Source organism: Anser cygnoides, chromosome 15, assembly GCF_040182565.1.
Source record: "Anser cygnoides isolate HZ-2024a breed goose chromosome 15, Taihu_goose_T2T_genome, whole genome shotgun sequence".
Classification (NCBI taxonomy): Eukaryota; Metazoa; Chordata; class Aves; order Anseriformes; family Anatidae; genus Anser; species Anser cygnoides.
In genome coordinates, this window is record NC_089887.1 from 3,309,655 (window position 1) to 3,324,969 (window position 15,315).

Here is a 15,315-nt window from a genome sequence, read left to right on the forward strand (position 1 = left end):
AACGGGTTGCGGAGAGCAAGTGGCTTGGTGAAGGTCAGGGAGTGAATACTGAAAGTGAGAGTGAATGCAGGAACAGAATTCCTGACAGCCAGGGTGCATCTAACAGTAAAATAAACGTGAGTTTGGGAGGGAAAATGTGAAGTTTCAAGGCTGTATTCTTACTTCACAGGAACCAGCACCGTCCCTGGGGGTGTTCAAGGAGAGGTTGGACGTGGTGCTTAGGGACATGATTTAGTGGGTGACATTGGTGGTAGGGGGATGGTTGGACCAGATGATCTTGGAGATCTTTTAAAAACCTTGATTCTGTGATAATGCTGTGATAATTGTGATGATTCTGTGATGATTCTGTGATGATTCTGTGATGATTCTGTGATGATTCTGTGATGATTCTGTGATGATTCCGTGATTCAGTGCAAGGAACGGGACTTCGTGCTTTATTTCCCTGACAGTGCAGTGGCAGAACACAGGCGCCTTTCACGACAGGCAAAAGGTTTCCACGTACAGGCCCAGGGGAGGGCCCTGCAGCAGCCCCAGGCCCCACGCGTGACGCCACCGTGACGCCACCGTGACGTCACCCCGCGGCCCTGCTGAGTCACGGCTTCTCGCGCTAAGATGGCCTCCCGCTCCCGGGGGGCGGCGCTTCCGGCCTGCCGCCGGTTACCCCGGCAACCGCGGCGGGCGGGGGGGAGCGGCTCCCCCGCTCCCTAGGCGGCGGAAATGACGCGCGGCACCGGCGGGCGGGGCGGGGGGCCCGCGGCGGCACCCGATTGGCTGGGAGAGGCGTCACCTCCGCTCTATTTCCCTCCTCCCCCCACCTTCTCCCCCCCCCTCACCGGCGGCCCCGCCCCGCCCGCAGCGCGCGCGGCCGCGCCGCCAGCCGCCAAGATGGCGTCGGCGCTGGAGCAGTTCGTCAACAGCGTGCGGCAGCTCTCGGCCCAAGGTGACCGCGGCCACCGGGCCCCCACGGGCCCCACCGGGTCCCACCGGCCTCGGGGAGGGGACGCGAGGGGGCGCGAGGGGGCGGCGGCGGCCGGCGGAGCCCCCCCCCCCCCTTCCCCGGGCCCTGCTCCGCCGGTTGGGGGCGGGCCCGGGCCTGGCCCTGTCACGGTTGTGCCTCGGTCGCCCGCTGGGGAGGCGCCGGGAGGGCTCTGAGGGGCTGCTGGGAGGGGACGGGGGTTGGGGGGTTAGGGAGGGATGAGCTGTGCCCCCCCCCCCTCCTTCCCGGGGCTTCCCGGTGACTGTGGGGAGGGGGGGGCTCGGGGAGGCCGTACCGGGGAGCGTGGGGCCGGGGGGGGGGGCGCCTCTGATGGCTTTGGGGGTGCTGGATCCTGGAGGGAAAGGGAACACGGGCAGGGCGGTCCCGCCTCCCGTTGCTGAGGCTCCGAAGGTCTGCGCCGCTGAGGATTAGTGTGGGAGAGGGTGAGAGCGGGGCTGAGAGAGCCTCGGAGTTCCCAGAACCAAAATGCCCACAGAACGTTTCAATAGCCCCGCTTACACCTTCTCAGATTCGTTGTCAAACTTTGCCCGCGCTTGGGCACGGTGTGCCCTACTTCTTGTGCTGATGCTCCCCTAAAATGTGTTCCCTGCATTGGGTCTTCATCCCCTGGGAGTGATCAAAAACTGATGCTTCCCTCTGTGGCCTCAGGCTTTCTCTCTGGCAGTTACTTTTGGGTGGAGCTCAAATTCTCTCATGCTTTGGTTTGACTTATTAAACGTGTAGTGCTTTTACTGGGGATAGCAGGTGCAAGGGACACTTTGTACCCGCAAGACGCGAGCGTGTAACAGGCAGAAGATGACAGCTCTTTGTATGCGTTTAACGTAGCTGGGGGACTTTTTGCTATAAGGCTTTGTGGGTGCAGAAGGTTAAAGGGGAAGCCGTTTGTTGTGGAATTACTAGCCAGGTAGATGCTCTCTGTCAAAAAGTAAACCCAGGCACCACAGGCTGCTGGAGCTCACGCGAGCCTCCAGGAGAAGCACGTGTGCTCGTGGTGGTGCTGGTCCTTGGCTGTCAGCGTGCAGCTGCACAGGAGATGGCATAAAGGGACGTCTAGTCAGGCCTCCTGTGGGGCTGGTCGGTTGTGATTTTTTTGGGGGGGAAGGGGGAGAGGGGGTGCGAGATGATGGCAGCAGGATTCCTCTGTTAAGGAGGGCATCAGAAGTAAGGTTTTGCAGTGCTTCAATAGTGTTACCAAATCACGGAGTTTTATAAGGCCTGTTTCTTTCCGTGCTGACACCTGGAGTTTTTTGTATGTAGAGGGCTGTTTTTGGGGTGGGCTTATGGGGTTCCCGGGCTCTGGGCCTACGTTAGACCTTTTGATCCCTCTATTACTTTAAAGTTAACATTTTATTGCGAAGGCTTCCCAGGTTTTGTTTTTTTCAAAGGCAAAGGCTGGGGATTTGAGAATAGTGTTAATCTTTATGAATGGGGGCACTATTTCTGTTTATGAAGACTTTAGTAAGGGCGAAAGAACTTCTGCTTTTTCTCTCCAATCTGCGAGGGTTGAGCCCTGAAACAGTACCATGCCTCAGAAAGACCTAGTTCTAATTCTGGTAGTTCTGAAGGGAAAAAAAAAAAAAGAAAAAAAGGTTTTGAAAGCAGTTCATCATAATGCCAGAGGGAGGTCCCCTCTTTGCAGTGCCAGGAGCCAGAAAATTCGCTGTCACCTTAGGAAAATTTACTGTGCGTAGGTACCTCGCTTGTTGAAAACTTGTGCTTGTCATACTGCAGAAAGGTAAATTCTCTGGGTGATGCTGCCTTTTCCTCAAATTACAAAGGGAAGCAAGGCGTGATGAAATAGGGGAACGCGTGAGTGTTTTCCTAACTGGAGTCTGACCAGGATGTTTTGTATTTCAGGGCAAATGACCCAGCTTTGTGAGCTGATCAATAAAAGTGGAGAACTGCTAGCAAAAAACCTCTCCCACCTGGATACAGTGCTCGGTGCCCTGGATGTGCAGGAACACTCGCTAGGAGTTCTTGCTGTCTTGTAAGTGTTGCTTCCTTTTGATTAACTATTCTAGTACCAAAACTCTGACAACACGTTGAATTACCGACCAAACGTTTTTCCTTTAGACACAAATACTTTCAATCTGCATTTCTTAGCATGGAGCTGAGTTTCCTTTGGTCACGTACGTTTAATTAGAAGAAATGTCACAGCAGTTTGTGTTTTTGATAGGAAAAAAAAAAAATGGAGCCTGTAAAATGCCATCGCTGCCAAAAGGTGATATGGAAGGTTTGTTTTCCTTAAGGCTGTATCTATTTCTCTTGCTTATGGCTGTGTAAGGATTTCTCCCTACCTGTTCAACAAAAAGATACAAACCTGGCTTGTAAAATTTGGTTGCCAGGACATTCGTAAGCCAAGCTGTGAGCGTTAAGCAACGTGGTTTTTTGGTGTTTTTCCCTAGTGACAGAGGGGTTCTTATCATCATTCTTGGTATTTGTGTGCAGGCAGCACTGAGGGTCTTGCTGCTGTCTGTAGTTTAAGATACCACTTGGATTGCCTTGGTGATACTGAGGGGGTTTGGTTTTGTTTTGGTGGTGTTTTATTTTGTGTTTTTTTTTCTGAGGTTTGGCCATGAAGTTCAAACTGTCATTTCCAGTTGTACCTAAATGCAAGTGAAGTGTCTGCAGGTATATTTTAAAATGCTCTTTTAAAGGGCAGATCAGAAATCATGTACTTGTTCTGTTACCCCTTTGAAGCAAAATGACTGTTTTGCGTAGAGATACTAAACTTAATATTAACTTCATTAGCATTTCATAAAAATGTGTTCTTGAATTCACAAAAATCAGGGCATCCGAGGTGAAGAAAGGAAAGTAACTGTAAGAAAGAAGATGTATAATGTATTATTTGAAGAGATGATCAGTGAAGCATATAGGAAAGTGTTCCTGGTTGAAACTGGCGTGGGAAACTCACAAAGTAAGACTTTGTGAAGAGACAGGAAAGGACACTCGTAACCCCGGTGGGGAATGGCAGTTCATGATCTAGGTAGGCTTGAACTGCCTGTTATAGTGTAGAGCAACTCAAGTAAGGGCAGGGTTGGATGCCTTCCAACAGCATTAAATAGATTTGTTTGTTTTTTGGTGACATTTCTAGGGTGCATAGCTAGAGTTCTCATTGCATGCAGATGAGTGTAATCATAACTCGTCTTACAGGAGAAGCGGTGTGCGAGTCTGCAGCCTGCAGGGTGCTAAGGAACCAGCAGAGATGGAGAGAAACTGAAAGGGAAGAGAAGGAGCTCTTATCAGGAGATAGAAGTCTAATAATGTAATGGTTAAGAAAGCTGTAGCACAGTCAAGCAGGAGGTGGCTGCAGGATAGGTAAAGTGTCCAGAGAAGTTGTGTGGTTTAGTATTCAAATTGATTGTTAGCTACTCTTTCTATTATGGTTGTAGTCATTGTACCAGGTGAAATAGTCTTTGTTTGCCATGGTTTGTTCAAAATTGTAATTCACACTAGATTCCTGATAGGAGTATGCACTGAAAGGGTACATTTGAGAATTGTGCAGCTCCGGGGGAAATCGTATGCCATCTGTCATAAACACTTTGGGTTTGCTTGCAAGCAGCTACGTGCATCTGCAGAGACAGCGCTGAACATTTGGAGGCTAATAAACAAAAAGCTTTAAATGTTAAACTTTTCTTTTGTCTTGTTTTAGGTTTGTGAAGTTTTCTATGCCCAGCATCCCTGACTTCGAAACGTTATTCTCACAGGTGCAGCTTTTTATCAGCACTTGCAATGGGGAACACATTAGATATGCAACAGACACTTGTAAGTTAAAGAGCTTTCTATAAAACCTCAAAGCTTATATATTTTGGTATAGTTTGGCCTTACTGATTTTCTTGTTTCACTGACTTTTTTTTTCTGTTTGTTTGGTTTTTGCTGTGTTTAGTTGCTGGCCTGTGCCACCAGTTAACAAATGCCCTTGTGGAGAGAAAACAGGTGAGCAAGCATCATCTAGTACAACTAAGCTACCCACATATCCAAGTTCTTAAAAGGGGCATTACTCACTTAATGCTAAATATTTTTGTGCAGCTCCTGATGTGTTAAGTCTACTAGGAGGTAATGAACCTAAAGTGAGATTTTAAAATTTCTTTAAGGAAAACTTATGTTAAAAGTTTGGGGAGAGTTGCCTAGAAACATGCTCTCTCACACACAAGCCAGGAAATCACTAGTACCAAGGGTGTTCTTCAGACAATGTATGCATGAGTAGGAGAGAGCTGCAAAAATTATTAGCACTGGTGAGTCAGTGATACTAGCTTCAGTGTTATTCTCACCACTGTTATATAACATTCTTACCAAAATGCCTTAAAATGTTAGGGACACTTGTTTTAAGGCCAAGATACTGACTTTTTGAGGGCATTTTGAGTGAAACCTAGCTTGAAATGAAAGTAGAGATCAAATGTGGTCTAAGTGAAATAAGGTGAGAGCCCTGCCTTTCCTTATTCAGTGGGAACTTAGATAGTGCTGTGGGGTCAAGAAAAGGCTTTGTTATCAATGCAAACAAATGTATTCCCAACGAGATAGTCTTTGTGGAGCAGAATTGATGACGTTATTTAGTTTATCAGAAGTTGTGTGGCCAAGATCAATTTTATTTTCTGAGAGACTGCAGTATCCTACAAAAAGGGAACCTCAAGTTAACTACGACTTAATGGAACCTGTCAATTAGTGTTATTTTTCATTTGTAAGTGTCAACATAAGATCCAATGTGCTGCCATCTATGAGAAATTATCTGAAAGAGATGTAATTTCTGACAGCCCCTGCGAGGAATTAGCATTCTCAGACAAGCCATAGACAAGATGCAGATGAACACAAACCAGCTGACCTCAATACATGCAGATCTCTGCCAGGTAAGGGAAACATAAGGGCTTATTCTGAGAGTAAAAGCTTGTAGAATGCCTGTAACCCTTTGAGGAAATGCGTATTCACATGTTGCAGTGTAAAAATAGCTTTTGATTGTGGGTTTGGGTGTTTGCGGGTTTTTTTCATCTTTTCCAGTAGTCAATAATGTGCTATACTGAAATAAAACACCTTTCTCCTTGTTTTAAATGTTCAGTGTGTGCCCCCAGCTCTTTGGTTTTGTTCATGACTTCTGAAAGTCTTTCTCTCTGGGCTGAAAGTCATGCACAGCTTCTTTTAGGCAGTGTGAGTGCAATGGCCAGATACTGTTTGCTCAAGTTTGACAAAAGGCATGTTTGTCTCGGTGTCTTTGGCCTGGATATGCACTTCTGTCTCGTTCTTGGCTCCTGGGATTTAGAGTTGGATGGGAATGTTCAGTGCAATATTTAGTGCTGCCAGCACAGTAGTCTGGAAGGCCTGGAGTTGCAAGCAGCTTTGTCGGTCTAGTTTTTTTTAGGATTCAGATAACTTATAACAGTTTGCGATCAGTGTTAATGTTTTTTCAAATGCCACCTTAAAATGAATCATCTGCATTATACCATTACGGACATGCACTTCTTCTTAGCTCTTGGAGGAGTGAGATTTATTGAAACTAAGTTCATTTAGTAGTTTTTAACTTCTTCCTGATGAGAATTTGCAATGGCTAATTTATGAAAACTTGGTCTGTTTTCTTATAGCTCTGTTTGTTAGCAAAATGCTTTAAACCTGCCCTCCCGTATCTAGATGTGGACATGATGGATATTTGTAAAGAGAATGGGGCATATGATGCAAAGCACTTTTTATGTTACTACTACTATGGTGGGATGATATACACTGGGCTAAAGAACTTTGAAAGAGCACTCTACTTTTATGAACAGGTAACTTTAAATTGAAAGGGTAAGTCTGAATTGTGATGAATTAGAAGGCAAAAATGGCATGTGTAATAGCACCATGTTATCTTTGAATTACCATGAAGGGTAGAAAAGAAAGCTGTGTACTTGTATAAAGTACGAGCATGCCCTGATTATTTTTGTTCTTAACCTTTAGGATACAGTTCTGTTAATAGATCTATCCTGCTGTTCATCATTCGCGTTGGCTCTGCTTTTGCATGTGTGTGCATCACAGCTGTACATAAAAAATGATCTGGGTTAGTTTTTATTCTATTAGCTGTTTCATGAAGGGTTTGGCCTAAGTGGTACCCTTTAGTGTACAAAGTAAAGTAGCAAACAAAGTGACTTTAGAAATGTTTTCTTTAAAGAAGGTCTCTTACAGCCGAGTAACTCTTACACCATAAAACTATGCAACTCAAAGGTTGATGTTAAATTTATCTCACTATAAATATTTTTCAAATGCCTGCTTATTACTGCTGGCATAGAGACAGTTTAAAAGCTGATACTCAGAATTATGCATTTTTGAAGAAAAATAAGCTCAGTGGTTTTGCTTCCTAAGACTTTTGTTAATTTTGTGATGGAAGCTGTACTTCAAGCCTGTTACAGTATTTGCTGCTTTACTTTCTCTGTGAAAGAAAATAACAAAATTGGAAAAACTCAGTGGGGGAAAAAAAAAAAGTCAAATGTGCAGCATTTTGTTATTTTGCATCAGTTTCTTCTGTAGACAAGGGTGAGTTGTTGAGTAACAGCATTGGAGTAAACCAAAATCCCTTCTCCCTATTCTACAAGCCTCTTTCAGTGTGCTTAAATATGAGATGGAATGATGTAATATCTTTATGAAATCCTTTTTCAAATTATAAAATAAAATACTAATTTACAGTATAAATCTAGTTTCCACAGGAACTATATAATCATTTATTGTAACATGTAGCTACAGGTGATCTATAGTGCAAATTTAGATGCATCCCAAGCAAAGAAGTTTCAATTTGATTTTACGCATCACAGCAAGGCAGGCATCACTGTAACTTGATGTGTTTTAAAGTAGTTTGTGTAGAACTTACTTATTTAGAACATTTTTGATAATTACCTTTGACTGAAGTTAGATAAGCTTTAAAACTCAAAGGTGAATTTAATATATCATTCTATCCTTTCTGCATGCAGCTTTAAATTGAGATTTGGTTCATACAATAACTACTGCTGTCTACCAGTAAGTATATTAAACTTGATTTATTTCTTTTTCTCTTGCTTAGGCAATAACTACTCCAGCCATGGCAGTCAGTCATATTATGTTGGAATCGTATAAAAAGTATATTCTAGTTTCTTTGATACTACTTGGCAAAGTTCAACAGCTACCAAAATATACTTCCCAAATAGTTGGTAGATTCATTAAGGTAAGTCTTGCAAAAACAGTCAAATAATAGAACAGGTGAATTTGTAAACCACGTTGGCAAGAATTTTTCTGTCCTCATTTGATGGTAGTGTTCAATGTTGCAGATCATGCAAAATAATGCACAATGTGCTAGAGTACAACTTCTTGTTTTCTTTCTAGTCTACAATGGCTAAAGATTGTCTGGCAACTTTTACATCTCTTACACGCTGTAGTGTTGAACAGGACTCTGTAATTATCCGTTCTCTCTTTGCTGATACTACACATCCCCTGACTGACCTTTTACTTTAGAACCCAAAGATGATTCAGGTTTTACTTGGCTTTCAGTGTGCAATGCCACTGTTGTAAAAAGGTTCAACCTGCAACTTCATACAGCTGAAATAAAAAATGTAAAATTTTTTATTCCAAAACACCAGCTTTATAGTAATGAATTAAACCTTCCAGAAAGGCTCAAGTTTGGAGTCACTAAGCATTCCGATAGGTGTAGGATGGAAGACAAAAACTCTGTCAAAACAGTTGTGGTCCTAGCTAAATAATGTGCTTTAAAAAGTTTGAATTTGTTGTTTTATGACCAAAACTGAAAATAAATAAATAAATAAAAATCCCCAAATCTTCTAGCTTCAATATGCAAGGTCAAACAATTGCCATTTTAAAGTAACGTAGGTGAACCTGTCTTCGGCCTCTGGTTCTGTATTGTCCGTGCTGGGATTCATTGGGATCGAGGATGACAGTGTCTTAGAGGTTAGAACAAATATAATGGGTCAGTAGTGAATAGTTGATACTCTGCTAATCTAAAGCTCAGCGTACTTCATCTGATGGTCAACTAATGTTCTTTTTCATGCTCTGCTATAACTAAAATTAACAAGTCGTACACAGGTCCTTGAATGATGCATACTAGGTCTACATTGCACTAAAACAGATTGAGTGTATGAGGATCTGTTATTGCCCTGAAGACTTGTATGGGCATCACCTGTATTTTGAGAGGCACTTGAGCTTACTTAAATGTACTTTTATATCTGTTTGACTTATGTTGAAGCAGTGAATAGAACTTGTAAGGCCAGTTGAACACCATGTTCTTTAAGAAGAGTTCTCATTTTTCTAATTGCAGCCTCTTAGCAATGCTTATCATGAATTAGCGCAAGTTTATTCAACCAATAAACCCTCGGAGCTTCGAAATCTGGTGAACAAACACAGTGAAACATTCACAAGGGATAACAATATGGGGCTGGTTAAGCAATGCTTGTCGTCTCTCTACAAAAAGAATATTCAGAGGCTAACCAAGGTAAGATATGTGTTTTTTTGTTTATTTTGCTGAGAAATTGAGCTATTTAGTTTTCCTTAAAGAGAGTATCTTATTCAAATGAGAGCGAAATGATAATATAATAATGTCACAATGAAATAACTAAAGCAGATTCATGTCTGTGAAGTAGCATTGAGGCTTTAAGATGCTTTATACAGAAAACCAGTTCTGTTGGCTGTTTATGCATTATTTAAAAGACGGTTCAATACATCTGTCTATCAGAGGGGTTTGGATACTGCTCTGGAAGGCTCTTTAATCTAAATTACAGGTATATATCTGCTTATCTGCTTCCTTCTTATACTGGAGCTTCCAAACCATATGGAAACCTCTGGCAATACCCTGATCTAAGTCGGTGGTTTTTCTACTGTAAATGAGGGGAGCTTAGTCTGTAAGAATTTAATGTGTAGTTAAAAAAGAGTTGTAAGCACTACTGCCCGTGACCTCCATCTTTTTCAAAAATAGGAAACCTGAACTTCACATCTTACTTCATTAGATAAGAATGAGTGAATAGGACAGCTTTTGGAAGTGTCTGAAGTAACAGGAAAATCCAGAAACAGTGTAGTGATGTGCTCCTTCAGCTGAAGAGACCGGATTAATCCTTAAAGATGATCAGGGCAAAGTTATTGTTTGGCAAGGTGAAACAATGTTAGTTTCAGTAGAGAATTCAGAATTAATGCAATGCATGCATCTCTTGAAGGAAATTCAAGGCATAGGCAGTCACCTTATTTATGTTTAAAGGTGGAGGAAGAGGTTGGATATGGTCACAACTTGGGGGCGGGAGGGATTGCAGAAATGGAATAATGACTCCATCAGTTTGGTCTGCATACGTGTGCAGTATAACAGATTATCTTTGCAGTAAGAACTGAGTTTCTTCCATCTAGTTTCAATGGTTTGGTACTTTCTAAATTTCAGACGTTTTTAACATTGTCATTACAAGACATGGCAAGTCGAGTGCAGTTGTCGGGGCCCCAAGAAGCAGAAAAATACGTCCTCCACATGGTAAGACTTGCTACTTGACAGAACTGTAGTAATTTAAAAAATGATCCAATGAAAGCCTTTTAAAGTATCTGGTTTGGCAGTGCACGTTCTGAATGGCTGAAGAATTGTTCTTTATCAGGTTGAAGGAAATACTGTCAGTCTGTTGTGGTGTTTAGGCTGTTCTCAAAGTCAGATGTTCTCTGCCTGAAATAAGGCGTGCATCATTTTGTATTCAGGAGGTTGTTAAGAGATAAAAAACAGGTAAGTTGAAGATGATTCCACAAGGAGTCAAGGTGTAGTTATCTGAAATTCTGTTCTTACTGATACCTGATATTAAACCCTCTCATTTCAGATAGAAGATGGTGAAATCTTTGCAAGTATTAATCAGAAAGATGGTATGGTCTGTTTCCACGATAATCCTGAAAAATATAACAATCCAGCTATGCTTCATAACATTGATCAGGAGGTAAATCTTTACGATATTAATACTTCTGGAATTTCTACTGAAGAACCATAGTCTGTAATCACAAAGCTGCTGGGAGATGTCAGTGTAGGTAACTTACGTGTAGAGATTGAGAGCTATGAATCATTACTGCTTTACAGTACCAGTATTTAAAAGTTTTAGGTTGATAGCCAATTACTGTCAGTGACTTTCCTGTTATCTTCTGTACGCCTTAAGACGTTTTAGTAGAAGGACTGCTTAATGTTGGTGGTGTGAAGTTCCTCGAACTGACTGGATTAGAAAGATGGTATTTAGGTTCAGACTTCAAGGATCACTTCTGCTGGCTGTTAATAATCTGCCTCTAGGTCGAGATGGTTGACCCTCATGGGGCTGTCAGTCAGTGGCCTTAAAAAGGACTGTTGGGAAGATGTGGTTCAAAATAAGGGATTAAAAAATGGTATGACGCTTCGTTGGGGAGATGAGGGCAGAGAAGATTTTCACACTGAAGTTTTGTGATGGCAAATGTTACTGGTTCTGTGTAGCACAGCCATGAAATATCTTGTAGATCTTGTACAAGCTGGACAAAGTAATCAGCTTAGTATGTTGCTGTTTTTTTTTAAGATGCTGAAATGTATAGAGCTTGATGAACGACTGAAAGCCATGGATCAAGAGATCACTGTGAACCCTCAGTTTGTGCAGAAGGTAATTGATCTAGTGTTTTGTAAGAGTTTGTAACAAATTGAGTGCAGGGAGTCTGTTGCACTGAATGTTGGTACTTATAGTGTTAACAGTTGCACATCAATGCAATGTGCATAAACATCATTTTTAAAATAAAAGAAGTGCATGTTATTTCATATCCACTTAATTTCCATACCTGTTAACTTCAAAGAAATGTCTGTCTCAAAGGTAAATCTTCAGACCTGTTTCTAAAGAAATAACTCTTTCTCTTCCAGAGTATGGGCTCTCAAGAAGATGACTCAGGGACCAAACCATCCAGTTATTCCTGAAATTAATGTTGCTCACCACTCCGCTTTCAAGTAAAAGCTTAAGAGAATCACGCCTGAAATAGGGCATTGAGGAGTTCCATGAAGAGAGCAGAGAGAACTGAGCTTTGCTTTTCACCTGGACATTGAGAAAATAAAAGAACACCCTCTCAGTACTGTATAATTTCAGAAATATTCTCTGCAAAGAAAAAGGAAATCTCAAAAGAAACTTAAAAGTCTGTTGTGGATTTATTTATCTTCAGATTAACATCGTTAATGCATTAAATAATCTACCTTTTGTTTTAAAGGGTTTGAATGTTGCAGTGTTTCTGTAGCAGTTCTTTTTCCTCCTCTGCAGAAAAAAAAGTGTTATTCAGGGAAGAATACAAACTAGCATTGGTTCGCTTACAAGATAATTACTGGTTCATTCTGTATTTAAAGTTGGCTCAAAGTGCAGATTTATCATATTGTATGGTTGGGGGGAGAAGGGGTGGAGTTTAAGTAAAAAAAAAAAATCTCTACTGCATAATTTGCATATACCTGGTGTAGTTGGCTGCTGTCTCTTAAATGATGAAATAAGAACCATGTTCTTCCCAAAAGGATAAGCATATTAATGAGTCCTTGTTAGGAGGTTTTGCTGAAAAGCAGAAATCTCTATAGGGAATCTATACATGATAGCTGTTTATGAATTTAAGTTTCTGGTACAAAACACTTCCTAATAATGTTTGCTCTTGGATCAAATTTATTAGGCCTAAACAAGGATATCTGGAAGACCTGCGTGTTCTGGAGGATGCTGGATGTGAAGTTGTTCCCACTGAAAGAAATTTAAAGTTTTGCTCTAATACAATCAGCATGAAGGTATTCAACACGCTACTATACTATATTTCTGTGGTGGAAATCAGTTCTAACTGAAGGCCATGCTATAGATCATTTCTCTGTTTCCAAAGAAAATTCTTAACGATGGAGTACTATACAGCTATCTTAAAAAAGCAGGATTTTATTTGGGTGCTGGAATGGCATCTAGTTTTTATTCACTATTTCAAACAAAAACTTTTGGATCCTTCAAGTGCTCACTCCTTAAATCAATGGTCTCTTTATTTTTCTGTAGCTCTCATGTATCTGAAGATTCTAACTATTCAGTCACCTTTGAAACACTTCATGTCAGTGCAAATCTCCTACTATTGGGCATAAATACACCTGTCATCAAGGCAGAATGTGAGAAGCTCAGCATCCAGTGCTTCCTGCTTAAACACTTGAATAGGAGCTGCTTGCTACTGCTAACCTGCCAGCTTTTTTCGGGTGCTGAAGTGGGAGCTAAGCGTTTCTGGCTCTTGCTATGTGCAACTTGTATGTGTTGAGGTCACCCATGGTTGAAAATAATCCATTTGTGCTTCCAGTGCAGGTACAGAACTGCCGGGGTTTTTATTTAAAACCGGTCTCTTAATTCTAGCAGAGCCTCTGTGACAGCAGTATGCTTTCTAGTAGAAGAGAACTATCCCCAGATCGTTCTCTAGGTGGTAAATGAAGTTTTTAAAATATAAAATAGCAATTTAGTAGTGAACACAGCATAGGTCCATAGTGTTAGTAGCTCACCGTTGAGACCTTGTGCTTCCTATCATAGTGACTTCCATATTTGAAGGCAGCTTTTACACCTAAAGCAAAATCTTTTTTTTTCCTAACTTGCCTTACTAGCCTTGTAATTAAAGATATTTATGGTTTTTAACTTTCATTTTTCCTAGTTAATCCTGCAGTGATTTCAATGCTGAACTTGCTTATGCAATTTTCTGCTCTGGTACTGTGGAAGTGTTAAATACGTGATGACTTGTGCTGTGGGCTCGAGCACAAAGCTGGGTTGTGGAAGTGTTTACAATTATGTGCAGTACTCCGAGTATTGCAAATGACTAACCCCAAACTGCCACGTACACGAATGTGGATGGCTTGCCTTTCATCGCCAAGGGCTCACTTGCCAGGGGGAGAAGGTATGCAGAATGCTTTCATGGAGCTTGAGAAGAAGCAGAAATGCTCACTTTGCAGTGCCTGAGCTTTGGTACCGCTGGTTCCTGTTAGTGAGTGTGGACGTTCTGCTGAGAGCTGGTGAATGGCAAACTAATATACACACTTGGCAAATAGCTGCTATATTTTCTTTTTTTTTTCCTGAAGTAGATAAAATAAACCCATACTACACATCAAAAGGATGGCAGATATATTTATGTATTATTTTCAAATGATGTATTACACTAAATCTGATTTCTAAGAAGGCAAACGCTTTGAAAGAGAACTGCTGGGGTTCATTTTCTGATGTGGATAGTTGTGCTGTTAAACTCTTCATTGCTGTTGAAAATTCAAAGTAGGCTCCCACCTGTAGAATCAGTTGAGAGAAAGCATTCACCAAAAGTGTTTTGGGGAAGGGCTTTTAAGTAATGGTTTGATAAATGCATATGGTCTGGCATCTGCGTGTCTTGAGATACTGTTGAAATTAAGTCAGATTTTTAATGAAGTAGCTTCTTCACATCTTGGAACTAATTGCATGGGCTGTGGTCAGCTGGGATGCTTAGAGAACACTTGAGCTTTCTGGTTTTAATTTGTATTTATTGCAGGGAAGGACTTTTGATCAAATATAGGAACACTGTGTGCTCTTGATCTTAGACTCTCAGAGGGCCTGTGGCTAGTTCTCATCATGCATGGCCACAAGATGTGTTCACAAAAGACCGAGTGCATGCTTTGGTATCTAACTCATATTTTCAAGCATCTTAATTAGCAAAGAGAGAAAACGCAGCTCTGAAGGTAGCATTAGTCTTGCAACTGCACCTCATAGCCACAGGAGGGGGGTCTAGTTCAGTTATGCTTAGCAGGTAATAAAATATCCAAAAAAAAACAAACGGGCTGGAAGCGGTATGTATACAATCACCCCTCCTACTTCTGTGCCACCGAGGAACCCTAGTTAGTGACCTTTGCTGACACACCTGCAGTAGTAGCCATTGCGCCACGTGCTTTTGCATAACTCAAGTTGCCTCCTCCTCTACCACTTCCCTTCTCTACTCGACAGTACAACTGCGACCCGTGTGTGTGTTGTCGTAGGTGATCTGTGTAACCTAGGAAATGTTCTCTGCATGGCCAAACTGGCTGAGGAGGTTAGTCCTGAGAAGTTGTTTAAATGTACTATTGGAAAATAAAGATAACAAACGAGTCATTCTTAGTTTGTCTTAAATGGTTGGCTTGAAAGAATGAGAGAGTAGGTCTTTTGTATTTGGCTTTTTCGTAGTGGTGTTTTGTGGTTTTTGGTGGGGGGGAGGAGGGGAGTCTTTTGTTCTTTTTGCTTCTCAGGACGTGATTCTGGCTGACTGGCGGGAGGCTGCTAGTTGTCTGCTGCGGGTGGCAGCGCCCTGTGCTCAGGAATTGTTCAAGCTCTACTGGTATCTACTGGTAGCTTCTTAGAGCTCTCCTGAACTGTCTCAAATAGAAGTAG

At 41.8% G+C, this 15,315-nt stretch overlaps 1 protein-coding gene across 2 annotated transcripts; it reads left to right on the forward strand.

Annotated features, from left to right (window-relative positions):
• Positions 1 to 783: 783 nt before the first annotated feature.
• COPS3 (COP9 signalosome subunit 3) lies at positions 784 to 15,045 on the forward strand. 2 transcript variants are annotated; one of them, XM_066977809.1, is made up of 12 exons: positions 784 to 940; positions 2,855 to 2,984; positions 4,650 to 4,762; positions 4,884 to 4,933; positions 5,681 to 5,841; positions 6,568 to 6,747; positions 8,010 to 8,150; positions 9,255 to 9,428; positions 10,359 to 10,445; positions 10,777 to 10,890; positions 11,488 to 11,568; positions 11,820 to 15,045. In XM_066977809.1, exons 5-12 carry the CDS (start codon positions 5,791 to 5,793, stop codon positions 11,871 to 11,873), a joined length of 882 nt encoding a protein of 293 aa, XP_066833910.1. In that variant the 5' UTR covers positions 784 to 940; positions 2,855 to 2,984; positions 4,650 to 4,762; positions 4,884 to 4,933; positions 5,681 to 5,790; the 3' UTR covers positions 11,874 to 15,045. The 2 variants fall into 2 exon arrangements, with proteins under 2 accessions (XP_066833910.1, XP_066833909.1); XM_066977808.1 differs by having other exon boundaries at positions 5,749 to 5,841.
• The last annotated feature ends 270 nt before the right edge of the window (positions 15,046 to 15,315 follow it).

Excerpts from the sequence above, each read along its gene's own strand:
- COPS3 (XM_066977808.1), top strand. The coding sequence starts at position 886 with ATGGCGTCGGCGCTGGAGCAGTTCGTCAACAGCGTGCGGCAGCTCTCG. Across the intron at positions 2,985-4,649 it reads CTAGGAGTTCTTGCTGTCTT|GTTTGTGAAGTTTTCTATGC; the intron begins GTAAGTGTTGCT and ends GTCTTGTTTTAG. Across the intron at positions 11,569-11,819 it reads ACCCTCAGTTTGTGCAGAAG|AGTATGGGCTCTCAAGAAGA; the intron begins GTAATTGATCTA and ends TTTCTCTTCCAG.